The sequence below is a fragment of the Chaetura pelagica genome, unplaced genomic scaffold, assembly GCF_000747805.2.
Source record: "Chaetura pelagica isolate M959 unplaced genomic scaffold, ChaPel_1.0 scaffold82, whole genome shotgun sequence".
NCBI classification, from domain to species: Eukaryota; Metazoa; Chordata; class Aves; order Apodiformes; family Apodidae; genus Chaetura; species Chaetura pelagica.
In genome coordinates, this window is record NW_009952990.1 from 6,456,480 (window position 1) to 6,474,128 (window position 17,649).

General features: G+C 39.4%; 1 protein-coding gene across 1 annotated transcript in view; it reads right to left on the bottom strand.

The window, feature by feature from the left end:
• Positions 1–1,420: 1,420 nt before the first annotated feature.
• Positions 1,421–17,649, bottom strand: part of SLC6A19 (solute carrier family 6 (neutral amino acid transporter), member 19) — a 26,903-nt gene continuing 10,674 nt past the window's right edge. The window contains exons 2-12 of the mRNA XM_009996496.1: positions 16,021–16,161; positions 14,275–14,412; positions 12,825–13,006; positions 11,919–12,029; positions 11,115–11,227; positions 8,724–8,852; positions 7,008–7,164; positions 6,054–6,258; positions 5,296–5,455; positions 2,896–3,058; positions 1,421–1,656 (exon numbers count right to left, since the gene is read on the bottom strand). Coding sequence (XP_009994798.1) covers positions 1,447–1,656; positions 2,896–3,058; positions 5,296–5,455; positions 6,054–6,258; positions 7,008–7,164; positions 8,724–8,852; positions 11,115–11,227; positions 11,919–12,029; positions 12,825–13,006; positions 14,275–14,412; positions 16,021–16,161 — 1,709 coding nt within the window. The 3' untranslated portion in view covers positions 1,421–1,446. The remainder of the gene's footprint in view (positions 1,657–2,895; positions 3,059–5,295; positions 5,456–6,053; positions 6,259–7,007; positions 7,165–8,723; positions 8,853–11,114; positions 11,228–11,918; positions 12,030–12,824; positions 13,007–14,274; positions 14,413–16,020; positions 16,162–17,649) is intronic.

A 17,649-nucleotide genomic window follows, 5' to 3' on the forward strand; every position in this document is an offset into this window, starting at 1 on the left:
ATCAAATGCACCCTCAGCAAGTCTGTGGGTGACACCAGTTTGTGTGGGAGTGTTGATCTGCTCGAGCTCAGGAAGGGTCTACAGTGAGGCCTGGACAGACTGTAATGATCGGCCAAGGCCAGTTATATGTGGTTCAACAGGCTCAAGTGTCAGGTTCTGCACTTGGGTCACGGCAACCCCATGCAAGGCTACAGGCTTGGGTAAGAGTGGCTGGAAAGCTGCTCAGAGGAAAAGGACCTGGGATGTTGATCAACATGAGCCAGCAGTGTGCCCAGGTGGCCAAGAAGGCCACCAGCATCCAATATCATCCAACCAACAACATCAGAAATAGCGTGGCTAGCAGGACTAGGGAAGTGATTGTCCCCCTGCACTCCATCCCTGGAGGTAGTTGGAAGATGTGTAGATGTGGTTCGTAGGGACAGAGTTTAGTGGTGGAAATGGCAGTGTGCTGTGTTAATGGTTGGACTTGATGACCTTAAAGGTCTTTTCCAACCAAAATAGCTCTATGATTCTATAATGGTGCCTCTTTCTCTCTCTAGTTTTTAAGGAATGGGGCTCCTGGACTGAGCTCCTCTGGGTCACATGGAGTTAGAAGCTGAAAACTGTTGTTAGGGAGGGGTGTGTGTGTGTGTGCATGTGTGTGTGTGTGTTTACGTGATCTAGAGGTAAGACTTGACTCTAAGAGATGAAGGCAAGAGGCTTTGCACCACTTGGGTCCCTTGGATCCCTCACCAGCATAGACGTCCCAGGCAAGGGGTGCACCCCTTGCTCACAGGCGCCCAAGAAGCCAGAACTTGCCATTTGCAGAACTGCTGCTGCCCCACTGCAAGTTTACCTCTTGTCACCAGCAAAAGCAGCATTATCTGCTGGGAACTTGGAAGTACTAGGCAATTTAAAAAAAATATCCAGAATTATAAATTAACCAAGTCGTCATTCTCATATTTACAAATGTTTTTATTAAATATGTTAAACTTCTGCATGAGACAAATAATATTGGTGGCTTTGTGCAACACAATGGCAGGTAAAGTAAGAACAATTTATTGTGCAAGAGAATTCAGTATAAAATTACCCTTCTCATTGGCCACCCAACCAGAACGATTGCACATGGAAGGGTCACTTGTGGCATGTCAAGTTCAGTGCAGCCCCAAACAGAGAGCTGCAAGCCAGTTTCAAACAAGCTGGCTTCAAAACCAAAAGAGGACAAATGATTTGGCCAAGTGCCTCAATCATTTGCAAATGTATCTGTTTTGCTTCCAGAACCCAAGCCATTAACTCTTCACAGCACATTTCAATAATAAGTAAACAAATGTTTACTTGGAAGCAACACACAGTTACCCTTTTATGAAAAGAAAATTAACTCTGGATTCTTAAAAAAAAAAACAACAACCAAAAAAATAAAATCACTTTTCTCACTGGCAAAGCATTCTTCCACATTTAAAAATTATTTTATGTTGAATAATTCAAGTTTCCATTAACAGAAGTCTCAGATGATGAGATTATAAGGCCTGTACGATCATTTTTTTTCTGACAGCAATTTCTGATGGCTTTGTAGATAGCAAAGACAGGGATGGCCAAACTAGGCACTCCAGCGAGGATTACAACAACAGCATACACCCAGCTAGGATATTTTTCCTTCTGTGTTCTGGGGAAATCCTCCTGAAAGAGCAAACCATCAAGTTGGTGGAAGTTGCGTGGAGCAAATACCTGGAAACACTCACATGTTCAATAATTTAACAGAACAAAAATGTAATCAGAGCAGTAGCTAGCCACAATAGCACAATAATTTGCCAATTCTAAAGCAGTTTCTAGCAGTTTCCAAGTCTCAGCTGTTTTGGAGTTATTTTTACTTAGGACTGATGGAGTGAGGATGGTATGGAAGAAGCAAGAGCCAGGAAGGGAGACTGGAGGGACCGTTCCTAGCACATCTCCCAGGCAAAAATGAGTGTGGTGCTTGGGGAGCTCACAGGCCACCAGAGTTTGGTGGATAAATGGCCTTCGGATGGGAAGGCTGAAATCAAAGAGTGTGGGAGGGCTGAAACATTATTAAGAAGGAAGTGAAGTCGCCAAGGAGGAGAGCAGAAAGAAGCCCTGTTTCCTCTTCTTCCTTTCTTTCCTCCTGTCTCTGCCTCACACAAATAAAAATTAATCTTTACAACTCAAGTGTGTGACTTGACTGTTTCTGTTTTAAGTACATCAGCTGTTACAAGGCCAGAGAACAAAAAAATCAAAGCTGGACAGGCAAAGAAGAGAAGGGGTGATGGAGAAAATGATGGGACCCATATTTTTACTAATATGGTCTTCTCTGTAGCACATACAGCTTTTTATTCTGCAAGGGAAGGTAGAGAAAAGTAGGTACCTTATTGCTACAATGTAAATTATACCAATACGTTTGGAAGAGGAAAGAAGAAATAAGAATATTAATATTTAGTTAATATTAATTTCTTCTGTCAATGATGAGTAGCCAGCACTACTGCAGTGCTCTGATTTTAAGTGCACACAGAAACAAGGGCATTATCAAAATGGTTTCATGGATTTGGTCCTTTGTTGATATGAGATGGTTGTGACATCTCCAGCTCTTCTATAATCTCTACTGGGGAACTGACATCTGTTTCAGTCTTACCCAACAATTGGACTAAAGTTTTGGTTTTCTCCATTTTGGAAAAGCTACTCAGGTGTCACTATATACCTGTTGCAGGCATCACAGCTGAATTTAGGACTTTTTTTTTTTTAAGTGTTACTTTTTATTATTACTATATGTCTTGTGGCAAGTTTTTTTACCAGAAAACTGTTTCCTATGGGAGATGGATATTACAGCCCATGTCTCCAACACTGAAGAAGAATTTATAAAATAATTACCAAAAAAAAATTTTTAAAAAATTGGTTTTATATACTTACATAGTTAGGGTCCCAGATGCTGTAGAGCAGTTCTTTGTTGACTGTCACCACAAAATAGAAGAAGAAGATAACTAACATAATGAGAGGACTGATAAATCTCCAGGTAATTTGCCAGAAAATATTGGGCTTGTGTCCAATCATGAACTCAATATCCCTGTTAAACCTAGAAACAAAAACAGGAAGTTCAGGACAGCAAAAACCAGTCAGGATCAAAGGGTGTCTGCTCATAAACAGGAAAGTGCAAACTAAACATAGCTGAGCTTTCCAGGACTTTGCTAATGTCTATGTGAAACTAGGAACAATAACATCAGGAGTTAGACCTAAATAGTTCAAATTAAGGCAAATGTTGCTGTAACCATGTTAGAAGTTTTAACTCATTGTTCCAAAAAGTCAGTCAAGAAAAATAGTCTTGGCAGTGTACTTTCTTCAAGAAGTCTGTGAAGCATATGTGAAATAATTTTGGTACAAAAGAGTCAATGTAGATGGACTTTCCCTGTAACATCCTGCAGTACTTTTTTAGGATGTTTTGGTAAACATCTCAGAGCTGCATAAATTAAAAGGAATGACACAGTATTAAAAAAGAGCAAAAGACAGTTGGAATAATTTTAAAAAATAGATTCTATACATTATGTTTACTTAATTTGCATTTCTACCAGTTTTCTCAGGTTGATTACTGAAACAGTATTTTAGTTTGTGTATTATTCAAGACACCTAAAAATGTTATTCAGGTTATTGATTGAGCACACAGAGGAAAATGGGACAAAAAAGTCTCCACAAAATAAACAGTCCCTGCATTCAGAGTGATACTATCTGCAGCAGTTGTGAACCAATTTATGACCTCTTCATACAATGCAGCACCATGTGCACACACTTCTCAGAAAACAAAAAAATACTATGTAAGCCTGGGCCTTCTATTGTTGGTCATCTCACCTGGCTTTTCTCTCTGCCATATAGGGCTAAGTCTAAGAGGAATATTCAGTTGGGTCTACACCTATGAACAGCACAAAGAGTGTTGAACTAAGTCTCAGTTACTACACAAATGTACTTTATCTTTTCATCCCAAACTTCTAAGATCTAGGTATAATTTTTTTAAATTATATGGAGCCCCATGTCCTGACTACAGAGCATGTCCAGGTGCACTTCATGTGAAAGTGTCAAGAATAACACACAGGTTCTCCTTCAAGTACGAGAGACATCTTTTTACAAATGATCTTTTCTTAGAAAAAAGTCATGGAAACTCATTTGGAACAGCAAATACCACCTTTAGGTAGCCCTGATAAGCTCTGTACTCAAAGAGGGCTACAGCACTATGTGTTGGCCAAAGAACATGAACATCTGGTGTGAAGCTCTTTTCTAAATCCATCTCCACCTCTATACGGCCTCAGCCCATGTTTATGTCCTGGCAATAGGTTTCAGTTTGCAAAGTGCTCTGAGTTCTTAAAGGAAAGGAAAAGTATTTGACACAGACTTTTCTGACCTTTTGCCAGGATACTCCCTCTGCTTGTCTAATTCACCTAAGTTGATTCACACCTTCTTGGGTAACATAAAACTCTAAGCATGGGAAGATGAACTACAAGGACATTCACTCCATTGACCAGGAACAGCACAGCTGGAGGGTCTGGCACAGGTTCAAGAAAACCTGTGAGGAATTGAAGTTCCTTGCTTTTTTCATATTTATTATGTATCAATTATAAACAGAAAGATGATGAGGTTTAATTTATTACATCTCTAGGAAGCTGATAGGATAATTACTCACTGCTAAAACTGATAAACGTTATCTCAGTTGCCTTGGATTTGCATCCTGTTGTAAAACAGTATCTGCAGCCTGCATGGAGATCCCTGCTTTGGACAATTTCATTCAGCATTCACTTAAAACAGGCCTGGGATATACCCTGTTCTAAACTTTCAGCTCAGCGTCAATGTTCTTGTACTTTGCCTCTGCTAATTAAATGCTTGATGCCATTATCCTGAAGAGGATTTGTTGCAAATGCCACCATATTTAAAGTGCTGCTATAGTGGCATTTTGTAACTGTTGCAAGTATGTACTTTCTGACGCCTACTTTAAAAATAAATTGTTTGCATTAATACAATTATACACTAGGGCACTTGCTAATGCTTAATATTGTTCTGGAATATCTTAGGGCATTATCTATTTATTATGTATTAATAGAAAAGTGGAAAGCTTTCATGTACAAGAATCCTCACCACACTCTAGACAAAGCAACATTTCTTTTTGTTGAGAACTTCTTTAGAATCAATAAGCAAACCTAAAGTAATTTTGAGTAATTTCAGTGATTTCTATAACAGAAATGTTATGCATTGAAGTGTATCAAGACTGCAGCCATATGACTAATCAATTTATGGACTAGTTTCTAGTGGAGTTTAACTTGCGTTTCTTACCTGTCTATTCCGTAAATGTAGACGACTGAAAACATCTCACAAAATGCAATTATTAGCAAGGGAATAGAGCCAGCAAAACTGTCAAATAGTGCCAGCCAATAATTACCAGACCTCAGCACAAAAATAAAAGCAAGCAAGTAACAGACCACACAAATCAGACCTGTGAAAAAACAAACAAACAGAAATCAACAAGAAAAACAAGAAACAGGAAATTTAGGCAAGGAAAACAAAAGAACAAAAATAAGACATTTTCCCAGTAGCTAAAAACCTTTGTAAGTAACTTTTAATTAAGTCGCAGCCTAAAGGTAACCATATTCAGGGAAAGGCTGCTTATATGCAGGTAAAGTGGCAAAACTATTCTAACATGGCACAGGTGGGAGATGCCACAAACAAAATGGGCGAAGACTGAAGAGAGAAAACAGGTCCTCTTACTCCTAATAAGTACGACAATTTTGTATTGGGATAGAAATCCTGCCCGGGTGAAGGACTCGGGTCCTCCAACTTCCCATTGAGTGAGAGAATAACCACCCTGAGCAGGCTGATGGACAAACCCCAGGGTGAGCTGCTCTCTGCAGGCTCAGAAGGAACCTCACTGGAGCTGCCCCATTTGGGGATGTGAGAAAACCTTCAGTAGATTACCTAAGAGTCTTAGGATTGGGCCAGATCAAACAGCAGGTGGGTGGTGGATTGATTTTTTTCAGCATATAAACTATTCCCTGTGGTGGTGGGAGGTCACTTGTCTCTAAAAAAGCACTTACCAGTAACAAGTTCCTTAGGCACTCTGGGAGGTATAATTTTAAGATCTTGTAAAGGCACAAGCACACCTTCCATATTTCCAAACATAGATGACAAACCCAAGCAGAAGAGCATGATGAAGAAGAGGATGGACCACAAAGGTGACACAGGCATTTTGGTGATAGCTTCAGTGAAAACAATAAAGGCTAGGCCAGTTCCTTCAACTCCCTGTGGAAGATTTAAGCTCCAAAATTAGACTCATTAACATCACTCAGCACTTAAATTTACATTGGTATTCCGTAGGATTGGTGTATGCTACACCATACCACAATAATTATGCTATATTTCCACAAAGACATCCTAATGCAGCCATATATTCACTGTGATTACAGTACAAACTTAGTTAATGGGATTGTATGAGCATTTTTTTCCATCTGTAATTCACTACTGTGTAACCCCCCAAAAAGTGCACACATTTAAGTATTCTTGTAACTTTTTTCTCCTTGATGTCAAGGCCCATTCTTTCCATGTTGTGACATACTCATACTGAACAGGATGGGGCTTACTCCAATTGCTGCCTCACTCTGGGAGTCTCTTCCCTAGTCATCTTCTCCCACTATGGCTACAACCAGCTAGTTCCTGAGAAATAACTGCTGCTATCTTAGCAGCTACCTGAGGCCAGTGCAGAACACCTTTGTGTTTAGCTACCAGTCTGACAGACTGCCAGTACTTTTCAGAGGAATTAGTTTCTCTCTTAAAAAGCAAAATGGAGTAAAACCAAAAGTAGCTCTTCAGCCCCAGGGCATTTCAAGCCAATTGCACTAAATCAGGGGAAAAAAATAATAATAAAAAAATATATTAAAAAACACAAACAACCCAACAACCTCATAAGAAAAAAAGGATTAGGCAATTAAAAAAAATGCTGTGCAGTCCTACCATATTTAAAGTATCAGTATGAGTCAAAGTGTCAAACTTACATCATTCAGGAAATTTTCCAGATCGCAGGTTTCAAACTTCAGGCTTGCAAAAGTCACAGGATCAGTTCTGTTACATAGCTTCTGAATTTGTTCAAAGTTATCTTGGGTTACATTACCTTCTGGCAAATCAAATGCATTCATCAGAGTAAGGATATTTCTGAAAAAGTGAAATATAAAGAATTTGAAATTATTTATTTGTGAGCATCCTCAGGATTCATTTTAACCATCAAGCAGGTTATTAAGAACATTATGTCTTCTATTAAGATATAAACAAAGTGACGTTTCTGTTGCTTAAGATCTGATTTTGAAATTGGGAAGTCCAGCAGTGCATGTCTGGTTTTGTGCAAGTCCAATTTTTCTTTCTTTCTTCTTCCAAGATGAGTTCAACACTGCCTTCCACGGCTTAGAGGACAGCTGAATGGCTCAGGCATGCTAGGGACTTGTGCAGAAGTTAGGTCCCCATCTTTGCGTAGCAGACTGGGCACCAGTTCCCAGTTTGGGCAGCCTCAGGGAATGTGGAAGGAGTCTGCAGTTGTGTATCACACACTTTTACATCTGAATATGGAGGAATATGGCTGGAATATGCAGGATCTGGCAGCCCTGGTTAGGAGGGAGTCTGAACTGCTCTGGTAAAATCAGGTATCTGTGATGAGACCAAAGCACTGAAACTCTCCAGCAGCCAACCTAAATGCAGAGCTGACACATGGACCAGGGTATGTTACATTTATGCCATATGTCAGCTCAGCAGGCACCATTTATTGTGAATTCTGATTTTTTTAAAATTTTTTTTATTTTTTCAGAAGTTTCTAGACAACTTTCCAGTGGTTGATAGAGCTTCATGTAATGAATTCAAGTGGGAAGAATCTAATGAATTAAATGGAATGATTTCCCAATGTGGTATGCAGAGTCACTAGCATACCTGATGTGCCTACAGTGTGGTTCAGCTGTGGCCAGGACTCAGCAGGACTGTCAGAACTGCCTGGTCATGGAGAGCTCTGTTAAAATGGGCAGTGCTTTCAGTGCCTCATTGCAAGTGGTCTCCAAAGGCAGAACTACGTAGTTTGGGAAAGAACATTAGGAGACCTTTGAGGATTTTACATGATATTTTAATTTTTATTAGACACAGAAGCAACAGCAGCCTAATACCCTTTTCTTTTTAAAGTATGTGATGCAAAACCCAATTTTTCACAGAGCTAGTTTATTGAAACTTTCATTGAAACTGTCTGGCTAAATAAATACATTTCTTCAGAACATGGCATTTCATACTCGTTGCAAATTATTAACTTTTCACATTTACCTCTAAAACTACAGGTATTCTAGAATGTTTTAGTGTATCACAAACTGAAGCTACTTTTATATAAATAGAAATTGTTACATAAACTGCAGTTGTATTTGAAATAACTGTTTAAAAAAAATTAAGATATGGAATAACCTCTTCCTCACTTCTTACTTTTTGGAAACATCAAGGAATAATATAAGATGTGGTGGCTTACACAACGTCTATCTAGGAAGTAGGATGGCTCAGATAATTATCTCTCTTGACAGGCTTGATACCACATGATTTAAATTTTTTTAAGAAATGAGTGGTCTGATACCATGTGGGTCAGGAGGTACAATTGTTCAGAAATTACAAAACCATAATTGTCAGGCTAATGGAGCTACCTCAGCCCCAAAGACTTACATATTCTGTTGGATTTTTTTTTTTCGATAACTTACTTGTCAAAGCAATCATCATATCTTTCTGTGGCTCTGAATCCAATGATGGAGTATATGACGGTTGCTGCATAAATGGATGTGAAACCATTGATGACAGAGATGATCAGGGCATCTTTCTCACAGTTATTGCTGCAATTTAAAGAGAAAAATAATAATGGATTTTAAACTCATGCCCAAAATAAATACCAAAAACTGCCTAGCAAAACTAACAAAAAAGTGGTCTACAGATGCATTTGTATAGCAGTATGGTATATAAGAATGTATAAGTACAGCTGTTAAAGATAGATTGAGTATATTAAAACTTTTTGCCTTAAACAATTTAAAAGCTGTTCTTCCCCCCTACCCCCAGCCCCCTCCTCACATTATCCTATTCATAGGAACAGTTGCCTGTTTTTTTTCCATATCTAGCTCATGGAAAATACAACATGAGGAACAAAATGCATGTTTCCTCCTTTTCATGCCAGGCATGCATGTGTGCAGACACACATTGCTGTATGCTGTATAATGGCTGCTGGGTCTTCTGCTGCAAGGTGAAACATTTGGATTTGGACAGTTAAAAGGGAAAAGTGGCTCAAAGTTTCCATAGCAGCTCAGTATGGTGATGCTGTAGTAGCCAAGAGCACCTGGGAACAGTTTTGTTTGATTGTTGGAGACCAGATGGTTCAAAATGTCCTCAAGTTTTGTAAATATGATGGGACTTTATGCTGATAAGGTCAGACATGACATTCCCCAGTGAAAGTTAAACTGCTTGGCAGAGACCTCTCTGCTTTGGGCATGTCTTGCCAATGCATATGATCTAAGATGAAAAAAATGGCAGAGCCAGGAGGAGACTTTCATCTGACAGGGAAGATAAAGAATCAGTATTAAATTAGTCAATGGTTTTATGAGAAGGCTGTAAAGCTCTAAATATGTATTTCTCTTTGGCAAGGGAGGGCTATTGAAATTAATTTGATGTCATATTTCATTTTCTGATCACCTTTCAGAGGAAAGGAATCACAAGCCTGTGCAGCCAAGACCTGTGACACTGTGACTTTCCCTCATTTATGGCATTGCAGTTATATCTTGAGTGGGTGGAGGGCACTGAATGGAAATTCCTTGCTGCTCTCTCATGTCAGTGTTTTCACATTAGTGTGAGATTCTCAATGACCAGCTTTGTAGAACTACTTATTTATTTCCGAGAAAGTAAGGTACTCAAGCTCCTCCTGGTTAAGAATGAGTGAATCCCTGATGGCATCAGGGTATTTTCTGAGGTGTTTATACTCCCAAAATATCTGGGAGCAGAGTCACTCAAATCTGGTTCAACCTGGCAGTGGACTGCAGGTGGCCCTCCACCACAGTGTCATGCTATGGAATATTCTGGGGGTTTTCATCTATCTCTATGAGAATTTCATGACTTTCTGCTGCATCCTCCTTAAGTCATGAATGACTGAGAATTGAAGGAACATGGTCTGGTGCCACAGCCCTGTGTATTGGAAAAGCAGGAGGACACTGCTCGTTTCCTTTGGGTCTTTTGGAAGGATGCAAAACACTTTCAGCCCTGCTTCTCATGTTTGTGGGGATGTTGACTTGAACATGAAGCAAAGGCTTGTCACCTCACACTGAGACTCACAAGCAGCAAAAGTTCCAGATGAACTTTTGAAAAATATTTGAAATCAAGAGTGGCAGCAGGGAATAATTATATTAGTGACTGAAATGCTGGCATTGAGTGGTCAAACCTGATCCAAAACCAAAACACAGATTTCTCAATGCATGACTGAGCCAGATACCCAAAACTTAATTCAGATACATTTATCCATAATATTAGGCTCAGAGAATGCCACACAGCTTGTCTTTCGAGAGGACAGTGCTGAAGGGACAACAGGCACCAAGAAGCACTGGTGGTTGCTCCAATGTTTTGTGAGGGTGAGTATAGAATATAGCACCACATTATAATTTGCTGACTGGGTCATTCCCCGGGTGATTGGAGTTCACACCACATCTCTTCCCTGGCCCCATTGCAGATATAAAGGAAGGAACTGAATCTGAATTTCAGAACTCCTAGATATATCTTGTCTAAGGTAAAGATTTGAAGTGTGGTCTGTAAATTGCTTTGTACCATCACCCAGCTCTGACAGTGTGGAGACAAAGTGCATCGAGCACTCTCACAAAGGAAGCTACTGGGCCTCAGCTGGTGGTGGACACCTTTCTAGCTGGTGTCAACATATCTGTCTGCAGAAATTCAGATAGCACTGAGTCCTGGGAGACCTAGGAGCAGAGAAGTCCCTGACAGCGCTGGGGGGATGGTGTCCTGGTCCCAAGTAATTACTGTGTTACTACAAGGCAGAAGTGGACACATTTCCTTTGAAAGAATGAACTATTCGTATAAAATTTGGCTTTTGCCTGGCTACTTACTGAACAGAGTTGTAACTGGAGAAAGAAATGAGGCCTCCAAAGGCCAGGGAGAAAGAATAAAAGACCTGGGCACCTGCATCCAGCCACGTCACTGGGTTAGCCAGCTCTTCAACCTGAGGAATCAGACATACAGCTTTAAGCATAGGCAACATTGCTATTTAGACTGAATATGAGAGATTTAGAACAATGATTACATCAAGAACATTAACCATGCAGAACTCATCTTATTTGAAGAATGTTAGCAAATAGGTCAATACTTTTGTCAAACTTAATTTTATTTTTTTTTCCCAAATAAAACCTATCTGTAGGTTTTCTACAAGTAATTTAAAAATAGGTAAACAAATTATTTTCCTCAGCTGGCAGTGGTCATGCCTGTTTCCAGAAAAGGTGCTTATCATTTAACATTCATAGTAACCATTCAAGGGTCATCTCATGGAAAATGAAAGTCTATTTATTTATTTATTTTAAGTTGTTGTATAATTAAACTAGTCTCTTAGGTCTTTTGTCCATAGATCCATACTGATTAGCTGGGTTCTACTCCCAGCTGCACAACTTGTGGTTTAAAGTTAGACATGTCCTTAATTAGAGTACAGGGCATCCTAGGAAAAGAATGCAAGCTGCCCTTACACCAAGCCCCTTGCATTGCTCCACGCTGGTTTTCCCATTTTTTTTAATAACAAATTGTGACATGGAGAGAGGTGTTTATTTTACATCCAATGCAAATGGTTCCCCTAACAGGATCAAGATTTGAAAGGTGTCCAAGGGATAGTTAGAAACTAAGGGACAAAACTTGCAGTGACTTACATTAGGAGTGAAGAGATACACAATTCCATTAGTTGATCCTTTCAGCGTCAGGCCACGGATTAGAAAAATGGTGAGCACGACATATGGAAGAGTTGATGTTACATACACAGCCTAGACAAGAAGCATGTAAATAAAAGTCTTAAATAAGGCACTTGTATAAAAATGGCATTGCAGGGAAGAGAAGAAGAATACACAAGGTACCGTGACTAAAAATATTGTTAAGTTTCAAGCAAGTCACAGTTAACATACTACAGAAAACTACGTTCAAGTGAAACCACGCGTGCAGTACATTTTATAATAAATATTGTAACAGCTATAGTGTTCCATTGAAGACAAATTGTCACTGCTGAAATCAAACTCAGATAATTCAAAAGCAGTGTAAAAATAATCCAGAGATCAGGTGGATGCTGCTGAAGCAAGGATGGGCTTTTAGGTCTTTGCTGGCTAGCAAAACATCGGTCACTCTTTTAGAGCAATAATACTAAGGACTAGCATAAACCCAAACAAATCTGTACATGTATGTTTTCAAGAGAATGGCTATAGCAAAAAAGCAGATTCCCTCAATCCTCCATTAAAGATAAATATGAATGTTAAGGTGGTAGTACCTAAAGAATGTTTTACTACTACCTATAAGGAGAAAGAAGGAGAATTGCTCACAAAAATCTCCACATAAATCAAGCCAAATCAAATCCAATCAGATTCCATTTCAGTCAGCTTACTCCTTCAAAAAGCAGCCCCCATGGTGAGACATGAAGCTTTAGATATTGTTCTATGCAAGAGGCAGACAGTTTCTACAGTATTATTAATTATTTCTACTACTACTACTGCTATTATTATTAATATTATTATTTAATAAGGAAACAAACCAGCATGAGAATCATCTCATAAAAACCCAAAATACAGTACCTTTCCTGTTGTTTCGATGCCTCTGATTATGCACACATAGAGTACACCCCATGCGCATGTTAAACATAACAAAAGCCACCACTGGATACTGCCCGAATCATCAATGGAAGTGGAGATGTTTAATGTTTCTCTGTACCAGAAATAATCTACAGGAGTGCTCTTGGCACACTCTTCTACGTAATCTGTAAACACAAAACCGTTGTCATTCTGTATGTCTTCTGTTTACTTGAAAAAAAAAAGGAAGTTAAATAACAAATGACAATGTTCTAAATTATACCACCTAATGACAACAAATTTGTTGCTGGCAAATTTCAAATTCTTAGAGGCTGGTTTCATGGAAAAATTAGAGATTTAAAAGAGAATTGTTTAACAGGGGTTTTAATATATATTTTATTGCTATTTCTATTAACTCAACCATGTGGACACAATCATTAAAGCCCACTCAAAGACTCTTCTATCTTTATACATTTTTTTCTTTTTTCCTAATGAAATGTGAGGTTAGAAGCCTCTTGTGCCAAAGAAAGTGCTGAGAGGAATTCTGAGCATAAACATACGTATATTGCACAGAACATTTTTTATTTAGAAGAAGAAAAGTAGCTAGGCAGATGTTTTTCAATGCTTGTACACTTCCTACCTCACCTTCAAAAAAGCCTGAACAACATGGGGCTTTCCACATGCATCCTGCTCTTTCTTGCCTGGCAGAGTGTGGACACCTGCCCATGGCTCCCTGAGGCTGGGAAGCTCTTCCCTTCCCACACCTTGTCCTTCTGTTTTGTGGGGCATCGTTCAAGGTCTTGTCAGCTCAGCTGGGATTCTCAGCTCCCTGCAATGCGGAGACCTGTGCAGTATTCTGCCCTGGCCTGCCCTTATATGAGGCTTTTAATACTTATTCTGGGAGGAGAGGAGCAAAGCTCTCTGAAGAGCAGTTCACTGACCCACCAGAAAAACCTCCTTCATACTGTTTTGTGCAGGGTTGACTAAGGAAAACAAAGCTGCTGTCACCCAGCACTTTCCAAGGGGCTATAGGCTGTTGTTATATTGAAAGAGACAGGTGTTTCACATAGATTTTGCTTTTTTTTTTTTCCCCCTCCCATTCAATATGCTTATGCAGGTTGTTGGTTGAGAGGTGGATAAAACACATTCTCTAAATCTTGAAAGTGTTAACATTTATGGTAGATTTGCATGTGGTGAATATTCTGTATGTGAACACATCTGTCAAAATCAGTCCTGGAGTTTCATTTTAAAAGCCAAAGTTTGTCTCAAAGATTAAGCATTGATCACATTTTGCATTATTTGATTTTTCATAAAATACAAGTATTAAATTAGCACAATGTTCCTGACAGAGTTGCCATGCCTGGCTGGTGTTTTGCAGAAAGAGGCTCAGTTAGGCTGATTGCTAAAAATGGAAATCTGTGTTGCACAACCAAGTATAATACTTTGCAAAACTTACCTGTTCTGTTGTCATTGAGAGGACAACTACTCCAAGGCAGGGGCTCTTGGAAGGAGTTGAAGAAATACCACATTACCCAGGCAATAATAGTGTTGTAATATAAACCCACCAGGAAGGACACGAACATTGCTGCTATTCCTAAAAAAAAATATTAAAAAAAACCACATCAGCACATAATATAAATGTCAATTTTCTTGTCTTCAAGACACATAAAAACATATGGTATGAGTCTCAACCTTACTCTGCTCTCCTCCCCACCCTAATTGCATCATTTATAGCCTGTTCCCTCTCCTCAGTTTATTTTGGATGAAGGTTTAATCACTGTGAAATTGTGAATCCTACATAGTAGGACTAAAATTAAAACTACCCTGAGACTGGAGGTGAAACCTACTTAGAGGCCAACATTATGGGTCAACTAACTCCCTACAGACAATACATAATCCTATTCACAGTGTTCCCTCTTGATATCTAGGGAGTTTGGGATGCTGGGTACAAGAAAACTCAGCTGAGTTGGGATTTTGCCTAAATAAGACCCAGGTTGCCTTCCCCTTCCACAATGTCACTGCAGAGGTCAGCAGATGTGTTTGGCTGATCTTCGTTGTATTGGACAGGCAGCTGCCAAGATGTCCAGCCTGTGAAAAGGTGTAAGATTCAAGCTGTATCTCCTCTTCTACTTTCCCCAAGTAAGCAAACTCTAGTGACTTTTCTGGCAGTCAGTAAATGATAATGATTAGCTCCTGAGGTGTCTTAGGTTCTGAAAAAGTTTGAAAAATTCCAGATGCAATGAACAAATATCTTCTGTAACTGATTTACAGATGCAGTGGATGCCAACAACAGTCCTAACTGGTGGCATTTCTTTCCTTTCAAGTGTGTGGGAATGGCAGAATCACAGAACAGCTGGGGTGAGAAGGCACCTCTGGAGATCATCTTGTCCAACCCCCTGCTCAAGCAGTGCCGCCTGTGCCACAGCTGGTTGTACAGGACCATGTCCTGGCACATTTTGAATACGTCTAAGGATGGAGACTACACAACCTCCCTTGGCAATCTGTGCCAGTGCTTGGTCACTCTTCCAGTGTTCCCTGATGTTCAGATGGCATCTCCTGTGTTCCCTGTGTAATGAGGTATCTGTAGAGTTTGTAATGCTGTGTGCATCATGCTGCTTTTACTACATTGTTGGATGGAGTGTTTGAATACTCTAATACAGACTCTTAGACTCTAATAAGTCTAATACAGATGGGAAGAAGTATTTTTTGCAAGATACAGTGTCTGTGGCTTTTAGCGTGGTACCTCTCTCCAATATAAGAAAGTAACACTACAAGGAGCTGAAGTCTGGTACTCCAGCTTAAAGACAGAGCTATTATGAAAAAAACTATTATTTATCCACAGAGCAGTTGCAGAACAATTTTTTGGGCACACTTAATTGTTCATCCTAATGGTAAAACCAGCCAGTACAAAAAAAAAAATAAAAAAAATAAAAAAATAATCTCTGGAGCCTCAAATTGGTCTAAAATTGGAGAAAGGCTTTCACTGCACCCACATATCTGGGAACACTGACACAAAATTGTCATAGTGTCCCATCATGATTAGTGTGAATTATCAGTGGAGCATTAGTAAGAAGAGAAAAGGAATAGATCCTGGAGTCTCCTCTGGCACACCGGAATAAAATCCTGAAGCTTTGATCTTAAGGTTATCAGTTCAGAGACTTGTGCTTTCTCAGGTGGCTTTTTGTATCCCCTTCAGACTTACCAACCCCTTTCAAAGTAGGATGGATGGAGCCCCAGACACCCACACTGCCTTTTCTCAGCCTTTGACCAATGGCAAACTCAAGATGAAGCAGAGGGATCCCCTCCAGGATTAGCAAAATCAGGAAAGGGATCATGAAAGCTCCTGGAATGGATAAGAAAGCAAACAAACAAAACATGTTTTCCATCAGTACCACAATAAAGCACAAACTTCAGTCCTGGGGGCTTTTGAAACAGCAAGCGAGTTGTACTCGTACTTGTGGAAACCCTTCTCCAGCTTCTGAACGATGATTTTGCCTGATTGCCAAAGCAGGAGACTTCACTGCATATGTGGTTTCCAGTAGGAGTTCTTATTCTTCCCAAGTGACAGATATAAGCACAAACTGTACACTCCCAAGGTTAACTTTGGAGAAGCCACCTTTGGATTGCAAATGGAGGAAAAGTAGTCACTTTCCTGGAATTACTTCCTTTTTTTTTCCCCCTGCAAAAGATGATGGCTTTATAATTGTGAATCATGCAAATTACATGAAGTAGTTGAATGAACTAAGCAAGATTCCTTGAAAGATTAGGCAGGAGCCTGTGACTGTCAACATAAAATAACCAGTAAATTCCTGGCAACTGTTCAATAGCTTTACTGTTTCAGCAGCAGATTTGAAGTTCAGGGTTCAAACCTTGTTAAGTATGACAAGGGTGGTTAGTATAGGATAAGTTTTTAAATTATTTTTTTCCTGAACAAAGTGTACCTCAGACATGGAGATAATAAAACATCCAGTGGATTACCAAAGTGCAAGTACAAATACTTGAAAATTGCTACACATTGTAAATATGGTTACACATCATTACAAAAAGTCTGTAACTTCCTAAACATAGGCTGTAAATAATTTAAGTGCATTAAAAAATACAAAACAGTTCAGGTTTGGATATTTTCTGATTTTTTCCTCATTTATGCACTGAATACCAGGTAAAAGAGAAAGAAATTTAAAGAATGAAAACTATAGTTTTGAGTTGAAGGCAGTTGAATGTTTTTTGGAAGAGCTGAACCATGTGCTTCTCTGCTCCATGAGGGTATTTTCTTGATATCGTCTACATCAGGGTTGTAGAAATTACCACTACTATAAAGTCTCAGTTTTCTGTGTGCTTCAATAAAGTCTGCTGAAAACAATGTCATTTTAAGTGGGCACTACTACAGTGAAGTTGGCCAGCTATTCTTTCTGCTTTCCACTCCTATGGAATTCAAGTAAAGCTAGCTACTCACCTGTCTTTCATTGACATTTTGAAAGTTTAATAATCAAAATCAGAAGATTTGAATACATAAAATGCTGTTCAAAATGCTGAGCACTTTGAAAATGCATATGCCACATATCAGTTTGAATGATTCATTACCAATGCATCAGCAAATGTATTTTTTGTTGAAGCCAGTTGTCAAAGGTAGCTCTATAGAATCACAGAATCCTAGGGGTTGGAAGGGATCTTGAAAGATCATCTAGTCCAACCCCCCTGCCAGAGCAGGGTCACCTAGAGTACATCACACAGGAACTCATCCAGGTGGGTTTTGAATGTCTCCAGTGAAGGAGACTCCACAACCTCCCTGGGCAGCCTGTTCCAGTGCTCTGTCACTCCTACAGTAAAAAAA